The sequence below is a fragment of the Bos indicus x Bos taurus genome, chromosome 7 (genome assembly GCF_003369695.1).
Source record: "Bos indicus x Bos taurus breed Angus x Brahman F1 hybrid chromosome 7, Bos_hybrid_MaternalHap_v2.0, whole genome shotgun sequence".
Lineage (NCBI taxonomy): Eukaryota > Metazoa > Chordata > Mammalia > Artiodactyla > Bovidae > Bos > Bos indicus x Bos taurus.
Genome location: NC_040082.1, coordinates 71246036 through 71273125, shown reverse-complemented (window position 1 = coordinate 71273125; position 27090 = coordinate 71246036). Strand labels below are relative to the sequence as shown.

Below are 27090 nucleotides of genomic sequence, written 5' to 3'. Positions count from 1 at the left end.
GGTTATAGTCACACCCATTTCACAGAAGAGGAAACAGAGGTACAGAGAAGGGCAGGGACAGGCCCACTTGCACAGCCAGGAAGTGGCAGGGCTGAGCAGCCACTGGGTTTCTGAGTCCCCGTCTTGGACCTCATCTCTGACAGCAGCTGCTTATTCTAAACATCATCTGGGGAGGCCTCGGAATAAAACAGAACCAGAAGCTGCACATCTGCTCAAGCTACATATTCGGCCCCACTCAGCTCTAGGATTCCATGACTCTGAGGCCCCGCTTGGCCTCTGAGCTGGGGATGCGGAGATGTGGTCTCCCCCAGGGTAAACGAGGGAGATGCAGTGAGGCCAGCTGGCCTCCCTGGGCGAGGGGACACGGGCAGACCACACTCACAGTTTTAATTGGAGAGCAGAGAACATGACGTTACGTAATATACACCAAAGCCAGGACTTTGTGTCCAGGCTGTGGGCAGTTGAGAGACAGATGTGTGCTTGAGGGGAGAAGAGGGGAGGGGGCAAGGAACGGAGAGGCTGAGTGTGGGTCGGGGAGTACCAGCTCTGAGGACGCTGGCAGGGGCTTGGGAATGGCCAGGCCATGGGAAGATGCAGGGCTGGTCCGGGGCCGACTGTGGGGCTCTCACTTTGCCTGCTGGCAAGAATTTGCGGAACCAACCAGGCTGTGAACCTGCAGCAAGTAGGGGCCGGGGTTCCCATCCATGCTTCAGAACTCACCTTGGGACCCTGCATCCCCTGAAGGCCCTGGAGGAGGAGGAGAAAGCCCCAGATTAGAAAGGCCATGAGGCTAGGTCTAGACCTCCTGGCCAGGCCCTCTTGCAGCAGCCACAAAGGCTTCCAGGCCACTCATTGGCCCTGTGGCTTCCCAAGCCCAGACTTGGGCTCTGCGTGGCTTGCCTGATGTGTCTCCTCCCCGCTGAGGTACCTTGTTGTCCTCTGGGCCTAAGCCCATCACCCTCTCCACATCCCAGCTGCTTCAAGCCAAACTTTCTTACCATGGGGCCTGGGGGACCAGGAGGGCCTGGGGGCCCTGGCTCTGCTATGATCTGGGCCTAGGAAGGGTCAGAGGTGGATTAGTTGCCCATTGCCCCACCACCCCTCACTTACCCACACTTGAGCTCATCGGACATTGAAGGAGCACTCCCTGGGTGCTGGGCACTGCGCTCCACACTGCCCCCAAGAGGCACTGCCGGGTGGGAGGCCCAGTGCTGGCCTTTGGGTTCAAAGATGGCCTGAGGCTCGCCGCCCCCGCCCCCCCCCCCCCCCCCCCCCCCCGCCCACTGCCCTGAGCTTGGTCAGGCCAGGTGGCCCTGTGTCCCAAGGCTCAGGGCCCCAGCCAGCCCCCAGCAGAGACCGTCAGCAGTGCCCTTACCAGGCTCTCCTGTAGCTTGTCAGATGCAGACTCTCCCTTCTCTCCCTTGGGGCCGTTGGCACCCTGCGGGACAGGATGGCCCTGAGCCCTTTCTGTCTATCACCAAAATTGCCACCCACGGGGCTCAGCACCTCCCCTTCCTTCCTCCGTCAAGCAGTGCATCTTCAGTAGCTTTCCCTAAATCAGTGGGTATTCAGAGAGCATCTTAACAGCAGTATAAGTTGTTTCCTGTGGGGCAGCCAGGGGCTCTAGGAGCAAAGACCTGGGGTTCAAATCCTGGCACCAGCTCTCTAGCCAAGTGAGCCTCATGGATGGACAATGGATGTGGTGGCAGCTCTTCGCGTCTGGCCACTCATGACAAAAGCAATGATTAAAATGGCGATGACAGTGGGTCCCTATTCTCAGCCCTGCCCATGTGTCCCTTTGTGGGAGGGGAGGTTATCACTCCCATTTTAGAGCGGAGGAAACTGAGGCCCAGGGAGGTTAGGTCACTTGTGCTGGGTTCCAGAGTCAGTGAGATGGAGCAGCATGCAGACTTGGGCTGTCAGAACTCCCCGTCTAGTCATCTGCCATTAGGCGGGGCCTCCTTATTTCACCTTAAGGAGGCCTCTCGATGTAAGTGGTAGGTCTGTCTGCAGGGGAGGAAGTGTGGGCTCAGAGTCAGGGCATCCCAGTGCTTCCCTTCAAAGGCCCAGTGGGCTGGGGCTGAGACTGGGCTGAGACTAGGACCGCAGAGTCCCAGCCCCTGGCAGCCACCGTGCGGGGCCCGCATTCACCTTGGGACCCTCACATGGGGCAAGTAGCAGGGGGGCTTACCCAGCCACCTACCGGGAGGCCTGACAAGCCCATTTCTCCTGCTTCCCCTTTGGGTCCTGTTGGTCCGGCTTCTCCTGGGTCTCCTTTCTGTCCTTTGGGACCCTGAAAATCACAGAACAAGATACAGTAGGCACTTTCCCTCCCCCCATGCAGAGCTTATTCTAAGGCAGGCCAGACCCTCCCTTCTTCCTTGTGGGTCTTCTCCTCCAGACCAAGTGATGAAGGAACAGAGGGGCCTGGCTGGCAACACAGAAGGGGCAGTCCCCGCCTGTCCTACTGCAAGCAGGGCTGCAGGGTGGGGCAGGGGGCAGAGCAAGTGGGAATGGGTAGCTACTGAGGGGTGCATATGGGGTCAGGGCCAACCCTGTGCTCACATCTCAGGAGCCAATGGTGAGGGCCCCCAACCCCATATACAACCAACCATCCCTCGGTCACCCAACCAGCTGCTGCAGTCCTTCATTCGACTGATTGTATAACGTCCACTCTGAGTCACACACTAGGGACCCAGTGCTAAAGGCACATCCGTGAATGTTAAGTGATACCTGTGGACACTGTGGTGTCTACGCAGGATCATACACATGCGTGTATACTTACACTGATACTAATAATGACAGTGAGATGACTCTTTGCTATTACATGCCAGGCACTACTCTCGAGTGTGTTCCGTGTGCCGTTATTTAGCCCTCAGCCCTTTTACCATCTTCAGGAACTGAGGGACCGAGGAACCGAGGCTGCCAGAAAGCGAGTAGCTTGCCTGAGGTCTGTGGGCAGAACTGGGATTTGGCTCCAGAGCAAATGTTCTGTTTTCTAGAACTCTGCACGCACACGTGTACACACACACACACACACACACACACACACTCAGCCTGATACAGCATCAGGCACAGCATCACCAAGGAATTGAAAGGCCCAGAGACCTTCTCTCCGTCGATTCCAGGAGCACCAGGCAATCCGAGTTCGCCCTGGAAGGGAACAGACAGCAAGGTGGGGGTTATGGTGCCCTGGCCCCTGGCAGGGATTTGTGGCCAGGCTGCCCACTCTGACCAGCACACTGGCCCTGGGTTGGGTCCCTGAGGTTGGGCCTTCAGGAAGAAGCTCACTGCGTGCCTAGCAGTGCCTCCTCCACTTCCTCAGCCCTGTGGACAGGTGCGGCGGTGGCTGTGGTAGGTGGAGGCTGAGGGTCCTGGCCACAGAGCCCAGGGATGATGGCTGGGACCAGATCCTGACTGATTTTAAAGTCTTGGGCTCCTTCTTCTGAGCCAAGTGGGCAGGTGTGAACGATACACACAGGCCATAGGAACGGCTCTGTAATCTACAGGACTTTGTAACATCATGAGGGGCCCATTTATGGATTATATGTGTGAATGAGGCATCGCAGGGAGAAGCCAGGGCCAGGAAGAAGGCATCCCGCTTGGTTAGGAAGGAGCAGGGCCACCTCCTCTGAACTCTAGAGGCCAGGCCAAGGTGCCAGGAGAGAAGCAGAGGCAGAGAGGAGACCCTGGAGGTGGCCCTGGAGACAGAGACCCAGGGGACCACACAGTTACGTCTGCACTGACCTTGGCTCCGGGGATCCCTGGTGGCCCTGGGGGCCCCTGTGGCCCAGGAGGACCCTGTGTGTGAAAGTCAAGGGGTCAGTGTTTAGGTGGGGCCTCCCCATCACTGCCCACCCACCTCTCCATCTTGAGGCCGTAGACCATATAGCCCCCTCCCCACCTAGCCAGGTCAGGCCTGTGTTTTGGGGGAGGCCTGGCAGCTGGTACCAGGTATCGGGTAAGACAGCACGGTGTCTACCCCTCTGCCCTCAGTATACGTTTCATCACAATACGCTTCTGCTCAATCCCATGACAGCTCTGCACTGCCTCTAGAAGCAAACGTAAAACCAACCCCTGCTGGCACTCAAAGCCAGCCCCAAACTGTATCCCCAGCAGAGGCCCAGCACTGTGGCCTCTGCCTCTCCTGTGACCTCTGGTGCTGTCCGCTGCTCCCGGGCATCCCTTGGTTTCACGGGGAGGGGACAGTATATTGACTCCCGAGCTCCCGTCCCTGCCCAGGCTTCCCTCAGGCCACCTGCCCACCTCAGGCCACCTGCCCCCACCCCTGCTCAGGCCCCGTCACAAAGGCTGCTGTCACTCAGCCCCCAGTCCAGCAAGCCCCAGGCCTCTTCCCTTCACCTCCTCTCCCCTACCTGCCCCCTCCTTTTTAAAGACTGAGGCATAGTTGATATACAATATTATATATGACATACAATAGTATATACTTTTATAATCACTATAATATAGTGCTTCAAATCACTGTCCAAGGATATACGCGTTTATAGTTATTATAAAATATTGGTTATATTCCCCCTGTGTTGTTCAATATATCCCCGTAGCTTATTTTATACATAATAGCTTGTATCTCTTTACCCCTTACCCCTATCATCCCTTCTCCCTTCCCTCTCCCCACTGGTCATCACCAGTTTGTTCTCCATATCTGTGCATCCGCTTATTTTTTTTTGTTGTTATGTTCACTAGTTTGTTGTATTTTTTTAGATTTCACATATAAGTGATATCATATAGTATTTGTCTTTGTCTGATTTATTTCACTTGGCACAATACTCTCCAAATCCATCCATACTGCTGCAAATGGCATTTTAATGCCTGAGTAGTATTCCACTGTGTGCGTGTGTGTGTGTGTGTGTGTGTGTGTGTGTATGTGTGTGTCTGTGTGTGTGTGTGTGTGTGTACACATCTTTATCCATTCATCTGTTGATGGACACTAAGGTTGCTTCCATATCTTGCAACCTGCCCCTTCCTGTCGGTGCCTCCATTGAGATGCCCTGGTCTTACTCCCTTCTTCATTCCAGCCACCCTCCTCCAGATTCAGGCCCAGCACCTGCTTTCCCGGTGGCCTCTCTGCCTCGAGTGACTCCACCTTCCACAACATTCCCCAGCTAGCCTGCCCCTCAGTATGTGTTTTTCGACTTCACCCCTCTGTGTCTGCCCAACAAATCCAGTCATCGTCCCTGCCTGGCATCCACAATCCACCTCCCCGCTTCTCTGCTCCCACAGGGCTTCTCCTTGCGGCTCTGGAGCAGCCATGTACAGGTGCAGCCCTGGGCCATGCCACACGACTCCACGCCACGCAGGCCTGGGGTGGGCACCGTTACCATCAGCTTATGCGTCCCTGAGGCTTGTGGGAGACAACTGAAATTGAAGCTGGGGTGGGATTCGGTGCTGACACCCAGTCTTTGCGGATCACCTCTCCCCACCCCAGCTCCTCTCCCGGTGCCTCTGAGCAGCTGGCCCCCAGCCCTTCTCTCCAGTTGGTGATGGGTCCTGGGCTTGCCCAGCATTGGGACAGGGCTGAGGCCGCACAACTCCCGAGTCTCCCGGAGCAAGCTTTGCCACGCTCTTCTTTCTCACCCAATGGTTGTTAGGAGATCAGCCTTCCAGCCCCTGGTTCCTAGAAAGGCCCCGAGAGGCCCTGCCTCTTTCTTCTCAAGGGTGAGCTGCCCTTTTTTGCCTCAGCCTCTGAGGAGCTCAGGGCCACATGGGCCCATTTACAGTGGCTCTCTCAGCATCGTGTGGGACTCCACATAGTACTGATTTCCGTATTAGGTACCTGGTGACGTTACCTAATATGTATTAAGTCTGTGTTAAGCTACCCCTGGTCCCTCGTGTAAAAAAGTGTGCAAAGTGAGTGGATATTCCCTCAGGAAAGGAGCGCTAGGGGTCCACCAGGAACGCTACCTTAAGGGCGTCCAAGATCCTGCCATCGTAGTCAATTACCACTGTGTCTCCTTGTTCACCCTTGAGGCCCGGGGGACCCTGAGGCAGGAAGAAGAGGAAGAATTTCAGGGAGGAGCATGGTGGGCATTTTTGTTTCACCCCGAGAGCCTAGTAACTGGGGCTGCACACAGGCCTGTGACCTGTGGGCCAGCTCTCTCAGCTGGACACTGGGCGGCCCCCAGCACGGTGTCTTCTCGAATTCTCTCAGGAACTGGCACCCTGGCTCACTGAGTGAGCATTCTGGGGGCCAGGCAGGGGGTTACACGAGGGAGAGGGGAGGCCTGGGGCCAACTGAGGAAAATACCTCCACCTCACAGGAGGTGCCTGTGATCCACCTTCATGTGAGAACCGAAGCCCGCTGAGGCTCATCCTTGAGAGAAAATGGAGAGCCTGACTTTGATGTGAAGTTCTTCAGATTTTTAAATGTTGGCAAACAAAAACATTCAAACCCTCCAAAACACTGTGCAGGCCAACTACAGGCCTGCCAGCTGGAGGCTGCCCTCGAACCACAGTTAATAACCTCGGGGGGAGGCTGCACACACCAGGCGCTGACACTCCCCTTCACTCCTGGTTCTGAGTCCACACCCACCCACGCACACGTCCACACGTATGTGTCTGCACACGCACTCGTCGACACAGGTACAGACGTGTGCCCTACTGCTGGCCTCACCTTTCCCCTCGGAACCTCCCCTCCCCTCTGGACTCCTCTGCTAGAGCAGCAGGGGGTGTGAGCACTTTGCTCAGGCTTGCGGCCAGCTGCACCAGAGGACAGACCCGGCCAGGGCCTCATTTGCCAGCTGCCTCCACAGTCATGGCCTCTATGGAACTGGAAGGTGTACACTGAACTGCCACGCTCAGTGCTTAATCCAATTCCCTGGCCATCCGCACCAGCAGGCTGCCAGCTTAGACCTCTGTCTTGGAGGAGGGAGGCAGCCTGTGGGAGCGTGGGGTGGGGATGTGATTGCTTGAGATCACAGGGCCAAGAACAAGGTGCTGATAGGGGCTCATCACAAAAGATCTGGGACCAGTTGCGGTGGTTGTGCTCCGGCGACAGGGGTGAACTGTGAAGTGGGGCTGGGCGGAAGGCAAGGCCCCCATACGTCATGCAGGATAATGCCATCCGTGACATATTGAAATCTATGTTGAATGTGCCAAGGAAAAGAGTCTAGGAGGGCAGACTCTTGCCTGGGGAGGAGGAGAAGAGGGAGGAGGATGGGACTCTCCTTTTCACATCCATAATTGAACATTTTACCCAAAGCATGTATTAAGAATTAAAAAGCAAAAAAAAAAAAAACCCAACCCACTAATGAAATATTAGTATTAAAATAAAAAGACTCCAAGTTCTCAGAGCTCCACTGTTCCTCTGGGGTGTCTGGGGGACAGGGGCTTAGGAAGGAATGAGGTCCCTGGATCTCACTGGTGTGGCTGGGGTGGGGGGACTGCTTACCCGCTGCCCCGTGGCTCCATCAGTGCCTGGGTGGCCGGGCTCCCCCTGTGGAGACACATGGCTGCAGCCAGGTGTGTATGGCTGAAGCCAAAATTCCCCCGCCCCCTCCAGTTGCCTCTTCTCCAAAGAGCACAGGGCCGAATGGATGTGACTGGCATCTCCCAAGTTGAGGGAGGAACTGTGGGGCCTTCCTCTGACCCCTTGTTGTGTAGACAAGATGGGCCACTGAGGCCCAGGGGCCCAAGGCTACAAGGTGAAGGCCTTGTCACTACTTGAGACCACCTGCCACCTGACTCCAGGCCAGCCTCTGATTGCCAGGGCCCAGACCCTTGGGCCAGGGACCTTCTGGACTCCCAGCTTAAAAGGGCAGATTGCAGATGAAACCAGTCTCCCCCAGGATGGGCCTTCGGAAACCAGAGCAGCTCACATTATGTCACCTTGGGCCCCTGGGCTCTGTCTGTGCCATTCTCTACCTGCGGCCCCTTTGCTCCCTGACTGGCCCTGCAACAGAGGTGTCTGCTGTGGAGCCTCCAGGCTTTGCGGGCTTCCAGAGGAGGTCCTGAGAACCTGCCTGAGCCCATCCGGGGTGGGGGTGGTGAGTTCAGTACAGCCCCAAGGACTCAGGCCCAGGCCTCCTTCTGGTTTGGTTGGAGAAGCTCAGGGGCTCAGTCAGGTTAGAGGAAGCCTGGCCAGGATTTGGTTGTTGTCTTAAGGGGATGAGGGACCAAGGAACACAGCCAGTTCCTGGCTTGGGGGAAGGGCAGAGTGGGGCCACCTGAAATGGGAGCCAGAGGACTTGAGGGTGTCAGGGGAGGCCAGTGGCCTGGATGATTTGCTAGGCCTGTTGGTGAGTGGGACCCTGGCCTTCCTGCTGGCCTCCCTCTGGCCTGCCCTGGTCATCAGTCCATGTGCCTGTGATGTAAAAGGGTTGGGTAGGAGCTTCACCAGGCAGGTGGGAACTGGGGAGATGGGAGGCAGGGGGACCACAGGAGGAAGGATGTGTACCTACCTTGGGCCCTGGGGGTCCAGAGAGCCCTGGTTGGCCTGGTATCCCGTCATCCCCCTGAAGAGAGAACAGTGGAGGCTGCAGCCTTCAGACTTGCGCGCATTGGCTGGGTCCTCTGGCCGTCAGCTGGCCATCCCCTCTCTGCATTTCCTAGCACACTAGTCCACTCCTGGTAGCAGCATTGATCACACTGGGTCAGGGCAGTTCTCCCTCCCCTCCTTGTCCCTCTAGGGCAGGGGTGGGGTAAGACCCACTTCCGTCCCCCGTCCCCACTAGCCCAGAACACAGCTCAGTAGGTATGTGCAAAAGGAATGGGTTGGCTGAAGGAGAGGTAATTCATTCCCTCTGTGAACAAACATCTCTGAGCACCCTCTGCAGGCCAGGCAGACAAGATCCCTGCTCAGTGGGTCAGAGGAGACCAAGGGCCAGGAAATATCCAGATAAATTCACAGCCTCATGCTGGGTAGTGGATATGCCCGGAAGAGAATATAAAGGAATGGTGGGATAGAGAGGGACTCAGGGAGAGTGTGGGCTTCAGTAGGTGGCTGGGGATGGCACTTCGGGGGAGGGCACAGCTTTGCTGAGTCCAGTATGAGGAGGGGGAGGCCCAGCCATGGGAAACAATGGGGGAAGATCAATCTGGGTCAGTGGTTCCCAAACTGGAGGGCACGTTAGCACCACTGGGGGCTGCTTGAACAGAGCATGCCCACCTCTAGTGTCTCTGACTCAGTGCCTTTGGGCCCCAAACACATGGGTCTAATGAGACCCAATGATGCTGATAATACTGCTGGTCCAGGATCACACTTTGAGAACCAGTTTGACGTGGGAACAAATGATCTGCCTGAGTAATTCTATGTGTTTGATGTATTTCTCTAAGAATGAGTGAATGAATGAATGAATGAATGTGATCCTGACTTCTGAGACAGGTAAGAGCAGCCACCCACAGCGAGGATTTGGGTTTGGTCCCGCTGTGCCCAGCCCCTGCTTTTATCTCCAGCCACTTCCCACATCCCTGCCAAGAAGGCCCTCCACAGGGGCCCTCCACCCCCATCTTCTTCCCAGAAACACTGGGCTTAGCCTGGTCAGAGCCACCTGGACACCAGCCTCCTCCTCCTCTGGTAGAAGTGGCTCTGATAACCTCCACCCAGCATAGCCCATAGACCCTGAGCTCCTCAGAGAGATTCTCATGGGTGATGGGGCTGATAGTCCTGGACTCCAGTCTAACCCTGAGCTGGTCCTTCCCAAGCTGAGTGATCCTGGGCAAGTCACTGCTCATGGGGGCTATAATGCCCCCAGTCTCAGAAGGAAGTTGTGAGATTAGAGGGAATGCATTGGAGGCCCTCAGCTCCCAGAAGATGCTTACTAAGGATAGCTCCTTCCCCCCACTTTCTCTCCTGCCCAGTCCAGGGGCCCTGGCTCCTTCAGGATGACCACAGCCTGCCTTCCACCCTGGCAGGTGCTGCTTAAGGAAGGAAGAAAAGAGAGCTGATAAAGCTAACGGGCTTTATTATTCAGTCCTCACAACCTGCTGTGAAGGTAAGGCAGGAAAAGTCTGTCATGACCTCATTTGACAGAGGAGTAAACTGAGGCCCAGAGAGGAGATGATGTCACTTGTTCAAGGTTATAGAACTTGGTCTTCTAACCCCACTGCTTTGGCTCCAGTGGGGGAGGAGGAGGAGAAAGGGGTGGGGTGAAGGGGCCCCCTGTGTCCAGGCCTGAGACAGGAGTGAGAGGCACTCACCTTGGGGCCTGGGGGTCCACTCGGGCCCTGGAACAAGAGAAGAAGGGGTGTTAGACATCATCCCAGAGGCTGCATCTGGGCTGTCTTTCTTAACATCCTTGTTTTATAAAGGGTGACGTCAAGTCCCAGAGGGTGGCAGGGCTGTCTCTGGAACCCAGCTGAGCCATCGTATCTTGGACAGAAATCTGCATTAGATCCCAAGCTGTGATGAGTGGACTGCAGGCTCTCTCCCAGGGGTGTGGGGTTGTGAGAATTTTGCTGGGGTTGGGTCCTGGCCCATCTGCTCCCAGTGGTGGTGGGGGCAAGAGCCCAGGTATGCACCCTGGGCTGCATGCCCAGTCCCGCTGTGGGTGGGCAAGGGAGAGGAGCTTCTGGGCCTCGAACCACAGTCCTGCCTGCCCAGGCCTCTGAAATGCCCTGGATACTGACCGTTGCACCATCTTGCCCAGCTTCTCCTTTGGGACCCTGAGGAGGCATAAGAGAAGAGCACTGAGGCGGGGTGGGGTTGGGGTGTCACAGTTGCCTGAGCCTGTATCTCCTGCCAGACCCTGGGCTGGGGCTGCATGTACGTTCTCTCATGCAAGTGCACTTTTGTCCTCACCAAACCTCTGAAAAGTGGGTGTCACTGTCCTCACTTCACAGATGAGAAAGCTGAGGCTCAGGGAGTTATGTGCCCAGCACAACAAGGAATCGGTGAGCTAGTTGAGCAGTTGCCCTGATAGGGGACCCTGGAAGCAGTCTAGGGGGTGGTGCCAGCTCTGCGCTGGAGGAAGCACAGTCCAACCTGAGCCCTTGGGGGAGGGAAAGGGGGCGGTACAATGAGGTCTGACCCCGCTGTTTGGCTTAGGACTAGGGGCACAACAGTGGCTTCATATAGGGAGAAAGAGAGAGAGAAAAGAGAGAGAGGGAGAAGAGGTTGGTAGAGAGGTGCAGAGACAGGGTTTCAGGGTCAGGACTGGGACTGAGATTATAACCAAGGTCAGAATCTAAATGCAGTTAGAGATTGGGGTTAAGAGTTGGGCCAGAGTCTGTAGGTGTGAGTTAGGGCTTGGATAACAGTCTGAACTGGGGGTGTGGATCTGGATTTGGAAATGAGTTTGGGGTCGGACCTGGGTTTGATTCCTGGGTTGGGAAGATCTCTGGGAGAAGGAAATGGCAACCCATTCCAGTATTCTTGGCTGGGAAATCCCATGGACAGAGGATCCTGGCGGGCTACAGTCCGTGGGGTCACAAAGAATCTGACATGACTGAGCGACTAACACTTTCTCTTTCACTTGGGATCAAGGCCTATGTTGGGGTCAAGGACCTGGTTTGTGTTAGATTAAGGTGTGATTGGAGTAGGAGTCTGGGTTGGGGCTGGGGATAGGAGAGGGTGGGGGTTGGTTGTGGGATCAGGGTTGGGAGGTTTGGTAACCACGTCCCGCGTGGTCTAGCTCCATGCCCTCTTTTACCTCTGGGCCTGGTGCTCCCCTGGGGCCATCTTTCCCAGTGTCGCCAGGAGGGCCCCGGGCCCCAGGGGGTCCTGGAGGCCCTGGAGGCCCAGCAGCTCCATCTTGCCCTGGATCTCCCTGAAAGAGATGGGGCCCAGCATGACTCTGAGGGTGGGCGGAGGGAGTTCTGGCCTCCAGAGAGAGAGATAGAGGCCTCCTCAGAGGGGTGGCCAGATGTCTTCGCCTTCCCCGCATGCGGCCGGCTCAGAGGAAAGGGCCTTGTTATTGCGCCTCTTGCTACTTCTTGGTATACAAAGGGACAGGACAGGTCCCTTGGTATATAAAGGGACATGACCTACACCTCTGCATGAGAGGCCAATAGGATCTCGTACCCTCCCCCATATGCATCATTGCTCCAGCTCTCAGTGCCTGAAGCCCAGCTATGGAGTTCAGGTGAGAGATGAGATGTATTAGGTGTGGGACAAAGCACACGTGCCCAAACAGCCCCCTTCCTTTTGGAAGGGAGGGGACTGTTTGCCTCCTGAAAGACCTTCCTGGTCGCTCAGCTCTGGCTTTATTAAGTGCTAGAGGCACACTCTCAGGCATTGATCCCAGAGAAACACTGAAAATATTGAAAATTAGAAACATGTCCACACAAAAACCCATACGTGAACATTCACAGCAGCTTTATTCACAATAGCTCCTCATGAGAAACAATCCAGATGTCCTTCAATGGTGAATGGTTAACCAACTGGGGTACGTCCGTATCTCGGAGCACTGCTCAGCAATAAATAAAAAACAGAACACTGACTCACGCAACAGCGTGGATGCGTCTCAAGAGATTTATGCCGAGCGAAAAAAGCCAGTCTCAAAAGATGGCTACTAGATGACTGGGCTACACGAGATTCTTGGAATGCAAATTTGCGGAGATGGAGCACCGATCAGCGGGGTTAGGGATGGGGGCTCGAAAGGAGATAACTACAGCTATAGGTGGAGAGCAGGAGGGCTTTTTGTGTGGTGGTTGCACAAATCTCAAGAGTGATAAGATTGCATGGAAATACACAGATGCACAAATAAGTAAAATGGGTGAAGTTGGAATAAGGTTGGTGTATTATATCAATGTCAGTTTCCTGGTTGTGGTTGTACTATAGCGATGTAAGATGTCACCATTGAGGGAAACTGGATGATGGGAACATGGGATATTATTTATTACAACTGCATGTGAAACTATAATTATCTTAAAAAAACAAAAAAGCGACAAAGGTACACACCATCTCTTTCTTGCAGCACCCAGTCTCTGACTCTTGGCTGTGTTAGTAACGGGTTAGACCTCAGGCAGCCAGAGCCCTCACCTTGTGGCATGTCCCCGAAAGGAGGAGAGACTGCAGAGCCCCTGGTACTTCCTGATGCTCTCAGGGGTGCCTGCCCAGTACTGGCTTAGGGCACAGTAATGGGGCATCCCTGGCTCACAGTGCCAGCAACTCCCAACCCACCTGTTGCCAAGAAAGGAAGAAGGCATTTGTAGATTGGGCCCCTGCTGCATGCCCAGCGCTGAGGGGTGAGGTTGTCTCACCCAATCCTGTGACCACCTGGCCAGGGCACTGCTACTTATTTAACAGATGAAGAAGCCAGGGGTTAGAGAGTAACGATTTACCCAGGGTTACAGAGTAAGGAAGGGCAGGATCTCTTCTGGCTACTGAGGCAAGAGTCTCCTTTAGACAGATTTTTTTCATCTGTGGACCCCACGCTATGAGAAAACTTGCCTCTCTAGACCATGGCACATATGACATAGCTCACTTGTCTTCCCAATTAAAAAATTAACTGAAATTCTCAATGTCCACCACACAGATCTTCTGACCAGTCTGACTTAGCCAGGGTCCTGACCAAGAGACTAGAACTCCAGCCAAAAGACAATGGCTCAGAGTGGCAGTGGGGGGTGATTCCTGTCTCACTTTACACTGTGTTAGGAATCACCTGCTAAACAATTCAAAGGCTCAGAGTGGGAACCACTGATATGGACTCTCCTTATCAAGGCAGAAAATTAATGTCAACACTTGAGCATGTTCTAGAGGGTGTTTAACTTCTCCTGAGTTACTTGGAATGAGGCTGGACACCCTTCTTCCCCTAGGATCGGATGGCTGAGGTCTCCCCCTAGGAACGCGGGATGAGTCGAGGGGAGCGTGCACACCAGCAGCCCAGACTCGGCCAGTCTACCTTGAGGATCCGGCGACTGTACATGTGATGGTCTCTACTTATAAAGTCCAGATTGAGCCTCGGGAAAACCATCTAGTCAGCAAATAGGTGTTTGATGAGAAAGGCAGGAGGGTGATTTGGAAACCACCAGGCTATTTCTGGAGGCAAAACCACTTAACCCAGCCTGGAGAGAGGAAGGGCGTTGGAAGTGACGGACCACAGTGAGAGGATAACAGGGAGGAAGGCCAGGGGTCTCCAAACGGAGGAAACAGGCTCCAAGTGTCAGACATTTTTTATCTTTCTCTAAAGTGTCAGGAGGAAACAAACAAGTGTCAAATTCTTTTCCTTCTCTACACAAAATTAAAAAGAGGTTTCTCTTAAAATTCTGTGTTGCCATGATGACACCTGGCTCCACCTGAACTTAACTTTTCTCAAACCTTGAGCTAACCAAGGTGTTCTTCTTATGGAAATGTTTGTCTTCAGCTATGTTAATGAACTATATATTTACCCTAGACTCAGTCTTTCTTCAGGTTGGTTCTGCCTGGACTCAGAACCGATAAAGGCTCAACAAACCTGTATGTTTTCCTCATACATTGTTCTCCTAATCTATGTTAATGAAACTATATATTTACTTGGAAAACTGCCTTTCTTCAAGATTCATGCCAAGCGTTTTATGTCTGGGATGACTCACTTGGTGCCAATGTTATCTCAAAATGCATGTTGTGGGTGCCACTCTGAGACATCTCCTTTCTCTAATCAACAGCTCACTGATAGGTATATAACCTACTGCTGAAGGCTAGCAGGGGGGCACTCTCTCTGCCCCCTTCTGATGTCTATGTCAGAAGCTTTCTCTATCACTTTTATAGTTGAATAAAACTTTATTACACAAAAGCTCTGAGAGATCAAGCCTCGTCACTGGCCCCCGATTGAATTCTTCTCCTCCAGAGGCCAAGAATCCCTATGTCTTTCGTGGTTCATCAACAGCCTTTTAACAGTCTCCAAAGAGGGCTGCTATGCTTGATCCCATCCCTTGGGTTCTTCTGCAAAGGGACCTCGCCCTCCCCCAAGAGCTGGAGTCCATTTCTTCACCCTCTTGACTTGGGTGGGTTCTGTGACTTCTGTGACCAACAGAATGCTGTGGACATGATGCTGTGTCCCTTCTGGAGGAGGCTTTTAACTGGCCTCCTGCCTCTTGGAATGCTACTCTTTGGAACGGCCCTTCTCCCACCAGGCTGGGAGGGGCCTGAGCCACACAGAGATCCATGAGCAGGCATCTCCGGCTGAGCTCTCCACCAATAGCCACATGAATTGCCAAGACATGCTTTGTGGAGCCCACCCAGCAGGAGTCCTCAGTCTGCTTCAGACTCTGTTGAAGAGACCCCTGGTTTGTCAGGAGGCACTTCTGGGTACCCGGCCCAGGGGGCATGGAGGGCTAGAGGAGACTCTGACCTACTGTTCCCACTCAGCTGGGTACCCACTTTCCTGATTGCCATGAACCTTCATTTCAGGGGCTTGGGATATAGGATGTCACCCCCACTCACAGTTGGAGAAACTGAGTCTCAGAGAAGGAAGTGATTCACTTCACATCACTCGACTGGTAAGTGGCAGAATTGAACTCTGGGCTCAGGGCATCTGGCTCCAACCACAGCCTTCCCTCTTCCTGGGTGCCAGCTGCTCTCGGGAAGATCAGTCTCTAGTCTGGGCCCGGTGCCAGCCCCACTTTCTGCGTGTCTATGGTGATAAGGGTGACCAGGATGTCTGCTTGTCTGTGCAGAGAATGGAAGCTTTGGCCAAATCAAGGTGCTTGGAGCTTCTACCCGATGGCTGCTTAAGTAAAAACAGGCAGCAAGATAGACCACGGGTGGGGAGGGGGCTGTCACTCCCTTCTTTCTGTGATCAGCATAGGGATCCAGAAGAAACACTTATTATGGTATAAAACAAACCATGCGGGGTCGGGGGAGGGTCTTGCTCGGGTCTTACCTGGGGGCCAAAGTCTCCTGGTGCGCCCTAGGAACAAAAACAGGATGATCTATCACCAGTACGTCTACTACTTCTTCACATGTGTGGAGCATTTGCTCTGCGCTCAGTGCTTCATATACATGGTCTCACTCCAATCCTAATAAAAATAACGTGCAGACGCTACCTTATCTCCATTTCCAAGGAGGAAACTGAGGCACAGAGAGGCTAAGTAACTTGCCCAAGGTCACACAGCTAGCAGATCCAGGGCTTGGAGTCAGGCGGTCAGCTATCTATTGCTAGCCTCCAGACACAGTGGAGTAGAACCCGCGAACTTCCAAATAATGATGGATGATAACTGATTCACTGCTTGAAGTCACCAAGCTTTGGAGCAGCGTGCTATGTAGCAGTAGATGCCAAGACAACAATTTTTCTCTGGTTTCAAGAGAGAGGTCTCCCTGCCTTCATCATTTCTACGACTCAGTGGCATTAGCCAGAACTGGCATGAAGGCAACCACTCCACCTGCCAACTGGTGCCTATTCTTTGTTCATCTACAAAGAACACTTAGTCTGTTACCTTGCGCAGTCTTCTCCATGAGAAGTTGGTTTTAATTTACAGATGGAGTAACTGAGGCCCACAGAGCTGGGCAGTTTGCCAAAGACGACACAGTTGAGTGGAGCTGGAATGCACACCTGAGGCTCCAAACACCAGATCCTGTGCCTTGCTCAGCCCTGATGGGGGACGGGAACCCTGGCTATTCTGACCTACACAGGGCACGTGGCAATGGGGGTTGTGGGTGGCGCAGCACAGCCTGGCCCTGTCCTGCTTAAGAAGTGTCTGTCGGTTCTATCACACCCAGGGCTGTTCTGGCCCCTGACTCCACTGTGGGACACACAGGTCTCCCCTCTCTCCTGCTCCCTCCAAGGCACCTGGAGTCCCAGCCCTCCAGGAGTCTGACTGTGACATTTAGTGCCCAAATGCCAGGGAAGTCCTTCTCACAAAGAGCTACAAATATCCTGGGGCTAGCTCTCTACCATTTGTTTTCCTGGGAAGTGTTCTCCCCACGAAGAATGCCATCAACAGTGTTCAATTCCCCAGGCTTTTCTGGTACCTTCCTCTTTTCAGGATTGATAATTTTGGAAACCCATCATTTTGGATAGACTACGCTTTGAGATTTGTTACACTCTGGTGCCAGAAGAATTCAGATTCAACCCTCCAGGTACTTTAACTTGTCACACGTAAGCCTTGTAACCATTTTAGGAGGTAGGCACCACTAACCCCACTTCACAGATGAAGAAACTGAGGCTCCAGGAGGGGATGTGACTTGCCCAAGGTCACATCCTGGGACTGGGGTTTGAAGGCAGGTTTCTGGCCTCCTTTTTCAGCCCGCCATATCTGGACAGCCTCCAGCAGCACTTACCTTTTCCCCTTTGGGGCCCGGAAGTCCCTGGAGAAGGAATATAGAGAAAGAACATGGGTGAGTGAAGAGGACTAGGCTGACCCCCTTCTGGTTTCCCTGAGGCTCTGAGGGCAGAAAGGCCTGTGAGGCTGCGCAGAGCTGTGGGTGGCTGAGTGAAAAGACATGTGAGCCTATCAGCCTTTAGCTGCCCGTGCCGGCCCCAAGGAAGCTCTGCACCTCAGTCCTCACCATGAGGAAGACAGGGCACTGGGGCAGTCACTGGCATCCTCTCTGAACAGGGGCAAGTGTGCTAGGCACTCCCCCTAGAGAACAGAGCTCTCCTTGCTCAGCCCTCGCTGTGCCCAGACACCAGTGAGGAGTCATTGACTCCTGGGTCTGGAGGTGTGAGAACGTGGAGGTGGCTTCTGGCAGGCCACGGTGGTTGCCATCACCCTCTGGCTGCAGGGAAATGTGTCTCTTTCAGTCTTGCCAAGTTATTAACACCAGGACTTCTAGGGAAGCGGGTCAGGTCACACACAAGGCACTGACTGTGGGGCTCAGAGACCCTGGGGTTGGGGCTAGGCTGCGGTGGGGCCAGTTTGGCGTTCACACTCTTGGTCAGGGGCCTTGATCACTGGGATGGATCACTCCATCCCAAATCATGTTCTCTTCAGCTAGTAATGGATTCGCTCATTCACTCTTTCAACAACTCATCTGTCTAGGTACTGGGTTCTTTCCTCCCATCCTTTAATAATGTACCCAGCATCAGTCAGCTCTCCAATCATTTGTTAATCCATTCATTTTTCACTCAGTTGTCTGCCCAACCATCACGCATTTATACATCCACAAACTCATCTACTCTTGCTTCCATCCAACTATCTGTACAGTGTTTGATTCATTACCTCACTTGACTGTCCTTCCTTCCACCCACTCATCCATCCACTCATCCGTCCATCTGTCCATCAATCTATCCATCCATCTGTCCTTCCTTTCTTCCATCCATATCCAATTATTAATTTAATTATGCTATCTCGGTGCATCTTATTTATTCTGCTAAGGACACCCATGGACCACCTCTGACCCAGGTGTTGAAAACCCTTCAACGTGATGTCCACCATCCAACTCCTGAGACTGTATGAGGGTATGCTATGTGCTGAGGGCCTGCTGGGAGGGCAGGTGTTTTGAGGGCTGACTGGACACCAGGGAGTGTTGTTCACAGTTTTTTGCATTCCCAGCATCCCTGTGGGGAGAGTTAATATGACTGTTTGACAAAAAAAGAAGTCTCATGCTTGGGAGGTGAAAAGGCCTCCACAAGGTTGCACAGTCACTAGGGGGTGGGGCTGGATTCGAACTCAACTCTGACAGTCAAATAGCTTCTCTCCATGTTGAACCACATTCTCAGTGGCTCCTCCCTCTGGCATCCATGGTCATTCCCAACCCCAGGGGCAGCCCCATCCCAGGACACCTACAACTGCCCTGTTATCACTTACAGGCTTTCCATCCAGACCCAGTGGCCCCTGGAAAACGAGAAAGAGAGACAGAGAGAGCACAGAGGTTATATTTCTTCTGTGTTTTATGACCCAGAGGCACTGGGTGACAAGAGACCAAAGCCTGCCCTGAGTTCATGGTCTTGGGTACATTTCACATGGACTCAGGCTGGGGGCATCTCTGTGTTGTTTGTTGCCCAGGATCCCTTCCTCCGAAAACAGAGCCCATTTCTCCTTCAAAGCCACCTGCCTCCATCACCCCACAGGATTTGGACATGTGACCACATTCTCTCCGCCAGGCTGAGTGGTTCAGGAATGAGTGTCATGCCTGAGACTCTGAATGGTGGAGCTTTAGCTTTGTGGTGTCTGCAGATGGCCAGTGACGACTGCACAGAAGCCTCCACTATCTCCCCTTCACCTGTCTACACACCTGACGAAGCCTTGCTGAGCTCCACCTCCTTGTGGGGGAATAGAGGAATCCAATGGGGGTGCCATGGACTGGGTCTGCCTGGTCTTGACCAACCCTTGCCTGCTGGGTCTAGCCGTAAACAGTCAGTTTCCCTGGCTGGGTCTCTAGACTGCCCTGGCAGACAGTCATCCACCAGTTCCCCAGATGCCGTGACAATGGCTACCCCTTGGTGCCCTTGCTCAAGGCCCTCACTCCAGGAAGGAAACCAGGGCAGTTCTTAAAGCTGGTCCCCTAAGTGCTTCTGGCCACTCGCTTTACATTCAAGTCAAGGGTCTGGATGTCAGGGCAATAGCCTGGGGGCAGCTGGGGTCCCAGGAGAAGGGGGAATGGGGCCATTTCAAGGGCTCAGGCCCTGGGGTCTCCTTGTGAGGTGCAATTTCAGTCCCTGCCATCTGAGCTCAGCAGGAGCTGCATGAGCTGGCCTGTCTCCTCGGGCCAGCTCCTGGCCATCTTGACCGGGATCCGTATGAAAGGGCTCTTCTCTTCAGCAGTCCACTAAGAGTGGGCCTTGCCCCCATCTACCCACCACGGGCTCCGGTCCTGATAAGGCCATGTCCCTCTGGGCATCTCTACCTGAGACCCCTCACCCTGGCCTGGCCTTCCCAGCTGCCATAACACAGAGGGCCCAGTCCCATCCTGCGTCTCTTCTGGGGCTATTTGTGGCCTCTATACTCTGCCTGAATTGTAACAGAAGCCCTGTGTAAGGCAGGTGTTATCATTCCCATCTTACAGAGGAGGAAGCTGAGGTCCAGTGAGGGGAAGGCATTGCCCGAGGCTAGGCAGCCAGAAGTGGGAACTGGAGCCCAGATGGCAGGGACTTCAATTCTGTGTGGACACAGAAACCTATACCACACTAAGCCCTGGCAGTGGTCTCACCTGGGCTCTGGCCACTCTCTCCCCCTCTTGTCTGCCCTTGTATTCCTCTGTTCAAACTTTCCTTGCTCTATCCCATTGCCCACTGGATCTTGCCTGTCCCTGGACCCCCAGTTACCCTGTCCAGAGTGGTTGCCACTGCAGACTCTGTGCCCAGGCCCTGAGTGTGTCTGTCCATCCTGCTGACCTGAGCCCAGACATAGTGCACACTTTGCCCCTCTTTATTCTGCATGGTTTAAAAAAGTCATAATGCAGATGGAAATTAAAAAGAGACGAAGATACAGCTTGGAACTAAGTAACACTCTTTCCTTTTCAAGAAATAAGAAGGCGAGGATGCAGAGAAAAAGGAAGCCCTGTGTGTTACCGATGGGAATAAACCGTGCAGCCGCTAGGGAAAACAGTATGGAGGTTCCTCAAATAATAAAAAACAAAACCACCTTATGATCCGGCAATTCCACGTCAGGGTATTTATCCAAGAAAAATGAAAACAATAATTCAAAAAGATACCTGCACCTCCATTGCAGCATTTTTCACAATAATGAACAGAGAAACAACCTAAGTGTCACTGATGGATAAACTGATAAGAAGATGTGGCGCGTGCGCACACACACACACACACACACACGAAAACACTATTCAACCATAAGAGAATGAGAGGAGCTTGCCTTTTCAACAACATGGCTGGACTGTGAAGTGCATTATGCTAAGTGAAGAAGTCAGGCAGAAAAAGACAAATACCACATGATCTCATTTATGAGTGAGTGAGTGAGTGGAAGTCACTCAGTTGTGTCTGACTCTTTGTGAACCCACGGACTATAGTCGATGGAATTCTCCAGGCCATAATGAAGGAGGAAACAGACAGAACAGGCTCCATCTTGGGCCGGACTGTGGACTTTGAGCTATATGCCTACTATCTATGGAAATGACATACCAACTGGAAAACCAGGCCCCCTGGATGGAAGAGCCCCAGGGCTCGTACCTGGACTCTGTTGCCTAAAAGAATACCCTAATTATCTGTGTAACCGAATAGAATCATAAATTCTATTATGCTTGATTCATGGGGTTGCAAAGAGTTGGACACGACTGAGCGACTGATCTGATCTGATCTGATTATGCTTATTGGGGTATGACCACAGGCCTGTTGATAATTGCCCACTGTTAACTACCTAGGCTTCAGTTCAGTTCAGTTCAGTTCAGTCGCTTAGTCGTGTCAGACTCTTTGTGACCCCATGAATCACAGCACGCCAGGCCTCCCTGTCCATCACCAACTCCCGGAGTTCACTCAGACTTACATCCATCGAGTCGGTGATGCCATCCAGCCATCTCATCCTCTGTTGTCCCCTTCTCCTCCTGCCCTCAATCCCTCCCAGCATCAGAGTCTTTTCCAATGAGTCAAGTCTTCGCATGAGGTGGCCAAAGTACTGGAGTTTCAGCTTTAGCATCATTCCTTCCAAAGAAATCCCAGGGCTGATCTCCTTCAGAATGGACTGGTTGGATTTCCTTGCAGTCCAAGGGACTCTCAAGAGTCTTCTCCAACACCACAGTTCAAAAGCATCAATTCTTCGGCGCTCAGCTTTCTTCACAGCCCAACTCTCACATCCATACAGGCATATGAATTACGGGTTAACTTTGATTGTATCTTTCTTTTCCTTTGTTCAGACTAGTTTCAGGGAATTTGGGGAGGTGGGTTTGAGCATGTACACTTAGGGTATATAAGGTTTTCTGAAAACCTGGTCAGGGTCTTTGGCTAAGAGGAGATTCTGCCTTGGGCCCGCCGGTGTAATAAACTGCACTCCACTATCTGTATTATCCTTCTGAGTGAGTTTGTTTCCCAGAACACGTGGCTACAACATTTGGTGCATGGGCCGGGAAACTCCTCACTTTGAGGAGACAAGTCCCATTTGGGACTACTCCGAGGCCTTGCGGCTGGAATCTTCTAGAGGGGGTAAGATGCCTCGCCCTTTTGGAAGGATTCTGCTTCTCAGTGCCTGGACCTTTCATGTTAGTAGGTAGTGGACGGCAGCAGGGGAACTGAGTGCTCAGGTGAGGAGGAACCCACCCAGCAGGGTGGAAGAGGGGGCCTGATTACCCCCCTGGGAGGGACTATAAGGGGCATGGGCCCACAGGAGCCTGGAATAGGCAAGTGGAAGCGATTGCTTGGTACACAGGTTGACGATAGTGTTAGGGCTTGGGAAGGAAATTTGTGAAGGTCATTTAGGAGGTGGTGTCCACACCGTCTTGGGGAAAATTATTACCAAGCAATTCCCAGGGGATTTTTAGGAGAAGAAACTTGGTTTTTGTGTGCTCGTATTCTGCCCTCCCCAAGGAGGTCTCCCATCTGCTGTGACCCCCTCGGAATTGTCAGGCTAGAAGGAGGGGGATACATAAGTGAGTATGAGTTGGCTTTTCCGGAGACAGCCTGGGACGTGGGATATTTAACCCATCTGTATTTTAATCCACACCTGATCAAGCCCACCAAAGCAGAACAGACTTTAAAAGTTAAGGGAGAAACAGTCTTCAATCACGTGGTGTTCTGGTTCGGCTGTGCTGACCGACAGGTGAAGACACGCCAATCCCCCTTCTTCCTCTGGGATCTGGCAGGTAAGGCTATTCTCACCCAATTAGGAGGGAGGCAGAATGGCAATTTAAGTGTCATTGAGCGGAAATATCAGAAGTACATAGGGTACTGAGAACTTCGTAGACAGAATGAAAAGGAAAAGTAGAAGGTCCGAGAAGGTAAGCAAGATGTGGGGGAAGTAAATCTAAGGCAAGTGTATTGGAGTGCATGATTAAAAATTTAAAGAAGGGATTTGGAGGAGACTATGGGGTCAAAATGACGCCTAACTGCCTCCGCATATTCTGTGAGGTCGAATGGATGGCCACCAGAGAACACCATGAACTTAAAAATAGTGGAAGAGTCTATACAGTAGTCACAGGAGAGCCAGGACACCTGGATCAATATCCATATATTGACTCATGGCTAGGGTTAGCTCAAGATCCTCCTACTTGGACAAGATTTTGTATTCAGAAGGGAAAGGGAAAAATATTAGTGGCACAAAAATTGACTGATGATAAAAAAGGAAATTCTACAGGATTTGGACGGGGAAGACCTGACCCCTCCCCCATACTGGATAATGTCGTGCCTGCCTCTCAGTGTTCCACCAGGACCGGAGGCCGCCTTAATGCTTGATCCAGGGCCAGGTGAAGTCCTGCAGCAGCAACTGCTCTTCCACCAGCTCTCCCAGAGTTCCTAGAGCCACGGTTTCGGCAGGCTCCAATCCCAGCAATGGAGACCTCTGGTCAACTCCCCCAGAATTCTACCTCAGCTGGACCTCCTAGATTGTATCCAACTCTCCCGTAACCCCTCAAGATGAATGGAGGTTGCACAATCTCCCGGAAAGGAAACCGGATGGGCTAAACAGTCAAAAGAGAGAGTTAACTCAACAATTCCCTGAGGCCTGAGCAGAAGACAACTCACCCCCTCCCCAGGCTTGCAAAACAAGTCCCACTGGTAATAGAACTCAAACTCGGTACAATTACCTGAGCACCTGCCTTGCTAAGCCATTTACTCTTTACATGACTGAAAAGGACAAGGTGGCTACAGGAGTGTTGTCCCAGACTATGGGGACATGGGACAGACCAGTGACTTATTTCTAATCAGCTGGACAGTGTTGCCACTGGGTGGCTGGGATGCTTACGGGCAGTTGCTGCAGTTGCCTTACTGGTCCGGGAGGCAACCAAGCTGACTTTGGGCGAAGATTTGTTCGTAAAAATCCCACACGAGGTCAACATTTTCCTGCGAGGGGACCCCCATAAATGGCTGTCGACATCCCGGATTACTCAATACCAGGGACTGTTATGTGAGAACCTCCATGTTACTACTGAGCCTTGTCAGGCCCTGAATCTGGCCACTGTCCTTCCTGTGGGAGAAGGTGGGTCCTCACATGATTGCAAGGAAATATGCCAGCAGACTTGACTTGAGAGACCAGCCAATCCCGGACCCAGATTTGCTTCTGTACACCAAGGGCACCAGCCTGGTGAAACAAGGACAATGACTGTCAGGATATTCAGTAGTCACGGAAGAAACCATCGTTGAGGCTCGCTCTCTGCCATCACACTGGTCCGCTCAACAGGCTGAACTATATGCTCTAATCCAGGCCCTCCAGCTGTCAAAAGGACAAAATCTCAGAACCGCACTGCCTGCTCACAGGTCAATGCTGCCTCTCGGCACAGACGGAAACCTCCAGGGATTCAGGTAAAAGGCACGTTGCCCTTTGAACACCTGGAAGTGGACTTTACTGAAATGAAACCTCACTGACACTACCATTACCTGCTGGTCATGGTATGTACGTTCTTGGGATGGGTAGAAGCTTTTCCTACCTGGACTGAAAGAGCATCAAAAGTAGCCCGGTGCCTGCTTAGGGAGATAGTTTCCAGATTTGGATTTCCTACCAGCATTGGATCAGACAATGGCCCGGCTTTTGTAGCTGATTTAGTATAACCAGTAAGCAAAACTTTAAAGATCAAGTGGAAATTACATACAGCATATAGGCCCCAGAGTTCTGGGATGGTGGAAGGAGCCAGCCGGACACTTAAAGAGACTCTCCAAGTGGATCATAGAGACTGACTGCTCCTGGGTGGACTTGTTTCCGACGGCTCTGCTCAGACTCAGGATGACCCCACAGTCCCATGGCTCTTCTCCGTACAAAATTGTGTATAGGAGGCCCCCTCCCATAATAAAACAGGTGTCAACAAATTTGCCTCAGGTAAGGGGAGATGAGATTTCACAGCAGATGGACAACTGGGTAATAATAAATCAGGTAACTAAGTTTGTACAAGAAAGGGTGCCATTCCCCCTTGGGGAACAGATTCACGAATTTGTGCCCAGGGATCAGGTGCGGTCATGGACTGGAAACACGACGCCTTGGCCCCATATTGGAAGGGTCCATATACTGTTGTTCCAACCAGCGCTACTGCAGTTAAAGTTGCAGGTGTCACTCCCTGGATCTTCCACATGAGGGTGAAGAGAGCATACCACGCAGACCCAGAGGACACCGAGTGGACTATACAACAGGACCCCACTGATCCCCGTGAAACCAAGATCATCTTAAAGAAGAAACAGAGATGAAGCTCTACAATCAACTGCTGGTACAAGGACTTGCTGGTATCATCTTAAGACTAACCATAGTTTCAGTACAAAGAGGGACCTGTGCTATAATTAAAGTTGAATGTTGTGTATATATTCCTGATTTATCTGGCTATATATCAGCCACCCTAGATGACATGAAAGGTCAGGTAAAAGTTATGTTTGATGATAATCTTCCTTTTTGGACTTTGGTCCTATTTTAGGTGAAGGGTGATGTGTGGAAAACTATATTTACCATTGTTACAGTTGCCTTGATAGTTCTGCTTTGTGGACCCTTTATTTTACAATGTTTTATGAACTTTGTAACCCAAAGGTTGATGTCGTTCTCCCAAATTGGAGGTTGGAGAGTCAGGATGCAATATATCCCTATGAATGATGCTCATACTTTGAGTTAAGAGCATCACGAGTGGGGAATGAAGGAGGAAACAGACAGAACAGGCTCCATCTTGAAAGCAGGACTCCATCTTGGGCCGGACTGTGGACTTTGAGCTTTATGCCCAGTATCTATGGAAACGACATACCAACTGGAAAACCAGGCCCCCTGGATGGAAGAGCCCCAAGGCTCGTACCTGGACTCTCTGTTGCCTAAAAGAATACCCTAATTATCTGTGTAACCGAATAGAATCATAAATTCTATTGTGCTTATTGGGGTATGACCACAGGCCTGTTGATAATTGTCCACTGTTAACTACCTAGGCTTAAGGCATATGAATCATGGGTTAACTTTGATTGTATCTTTCTTTTCCTTTGTTCAGACTAGTTTCAGGGAATTTGGGGAGGTGGGTTTGAGCATGTACACTTAGGGTATATAAGGTTTTCAGAAAAACTGGTCAGGGTCATTGGCTAAAGGAGACTCTGCCTTGGGCCCGCCGGTGTAATAAACTGCACTCCACTATCTGCATTGTCCTTCTGAGTGAGTTTGTTTCCCAGAAGGCGTGGCTACAACAATAATACTGGAATGGGTAGCCTTTCCCTTCTCCGGGGGATCTTCCCAACCCAGGAATCGAACCAGGGTCTCCTGCATTGCAGGTGGATTCTGTACCAACTGAGCTGTGAGTGAAACCCTCTTTTTATATGTGGAATATAACACCAAACAACAACAAAATAAACGAGCTTATAGATAGAACACACTGAAGGTTGCCAGAAGTAGGGGGGTGGGTGAAATGGAAGAAAAGGTAAAAAGGTACAACCTTCAAGTTACAAGATAAACAAGGTCTAGGGATGTAACGTACAGCAAGGATGACTCCGGTTAACAACACTGTATTGTATACTTGAAAGTTACTAAGAGGGTAGATCTCCAAAGTCTTCATTACAAGAAACAAAACAAAACAGAGACTAAGGTGTAGCTTAGAACTAAATGAAGCTCTTTTCTTCACATGCCAGGGGGCAGAACACAGCAGACCTCACTGCTAAGTCACCAGCAGCAGCTGGTGACATGAGCTGGCCTTGGAACTAGATTGCATCATGAGTTCAAGACACTCCTGATAAAGGCCAGGACACAGAGCAGGGCTTGCTTTGGACCTGACTCCCTTTCCTACATGGATCTGCCCTTGCCACAGCTCTGGGAGCCTGGTGCCACATCCCTTCCGACAAATGAAGAAGCTGAGCCAGTGGGACTGTCCAAGGGCTTGAAATAGGCCCTACTCTCCGTGGAATGCTCTCTCTCGCCGGTAGCACAGGACAGCAGGAGTGACGGATGGCTATCCAGGGAATCTGGGGAGAAGGCTCATAGGCCTTGCCTTCCTTCCAGGATTTCTGGTGCCTCTGACTCCCTGAGTGAGGAGACGAAAGGCTCTCTGGACCTTCTTTCACTTTGACCCTCTGCCAGGCCCAGTTCCAGTTGATGTAAGGCATGCAGTGCCACGGTGCCCCCCTTTTCTAGAAATGACTGTTACAGAAGGGAGATTGGGGATGTTCCCTTGGCTTTGACCCCAGAGGGGAAAACTCAGTGCCACAAACTGTCTCTGAGAGCATTCTGAAG

General features: G+C 52.3%; 1 protein-coding gene across 1 annotated transcript in view; it reads right to left on the bottom strand.

Moving 5' to 3' along the window:
- Nucleotides 1–27090, bottom strand: part of COL23A1 (collagen type XXIII alpha 1 chain) — a 403065-nt gene that overhangs the window by 7368 nt on the left and 368607 nt on the right. The window contains exons 6-20 of the mRNA XM_027546798.1: nt 18625–18651; nt 17156–17182; nt 15759–15785; nt 11607–11723; nt 10585–10620; nt 10156–10182; nt 8418–8471; nt 7409–7453; nt 5923–6000; nt 3748–3801; nt 3109–3153; nt 2204–2293; nt 1376–1438; nt 999–1055; nt 721–747 (exon numbers count right to left, since the gene is read on the bottom strand). Coding sequence (XP_027402599.1) covers nt 721–747; nt 999–1055; nt 1376–1438; nt 2204–2293; nt 3109–3153; nt 3748–3801; nt 5923–6000; nt 7409–7453; nt 8418–8471; nt 10156–10182; nt 10585–10620; nt 11607–11723; nt 15759–15785; nt 17156–17182; nt 18625–18651 — 774 coding nt within the window. The remainder of the gene's footprint in view (nt 1–720; nt 748–998; nt 1056–1375; nt 1439–2203; nt 2294–3108; nt 3154–3747; nt 3802–5922; nt 6001–7408; nt 7454–8417; nt 8472–10155; nt 10183–10584; nt 10621–11606; nt 11724–15758; nt 15786–17155; nt 17183–18624; nt 18652–27090) is intronic.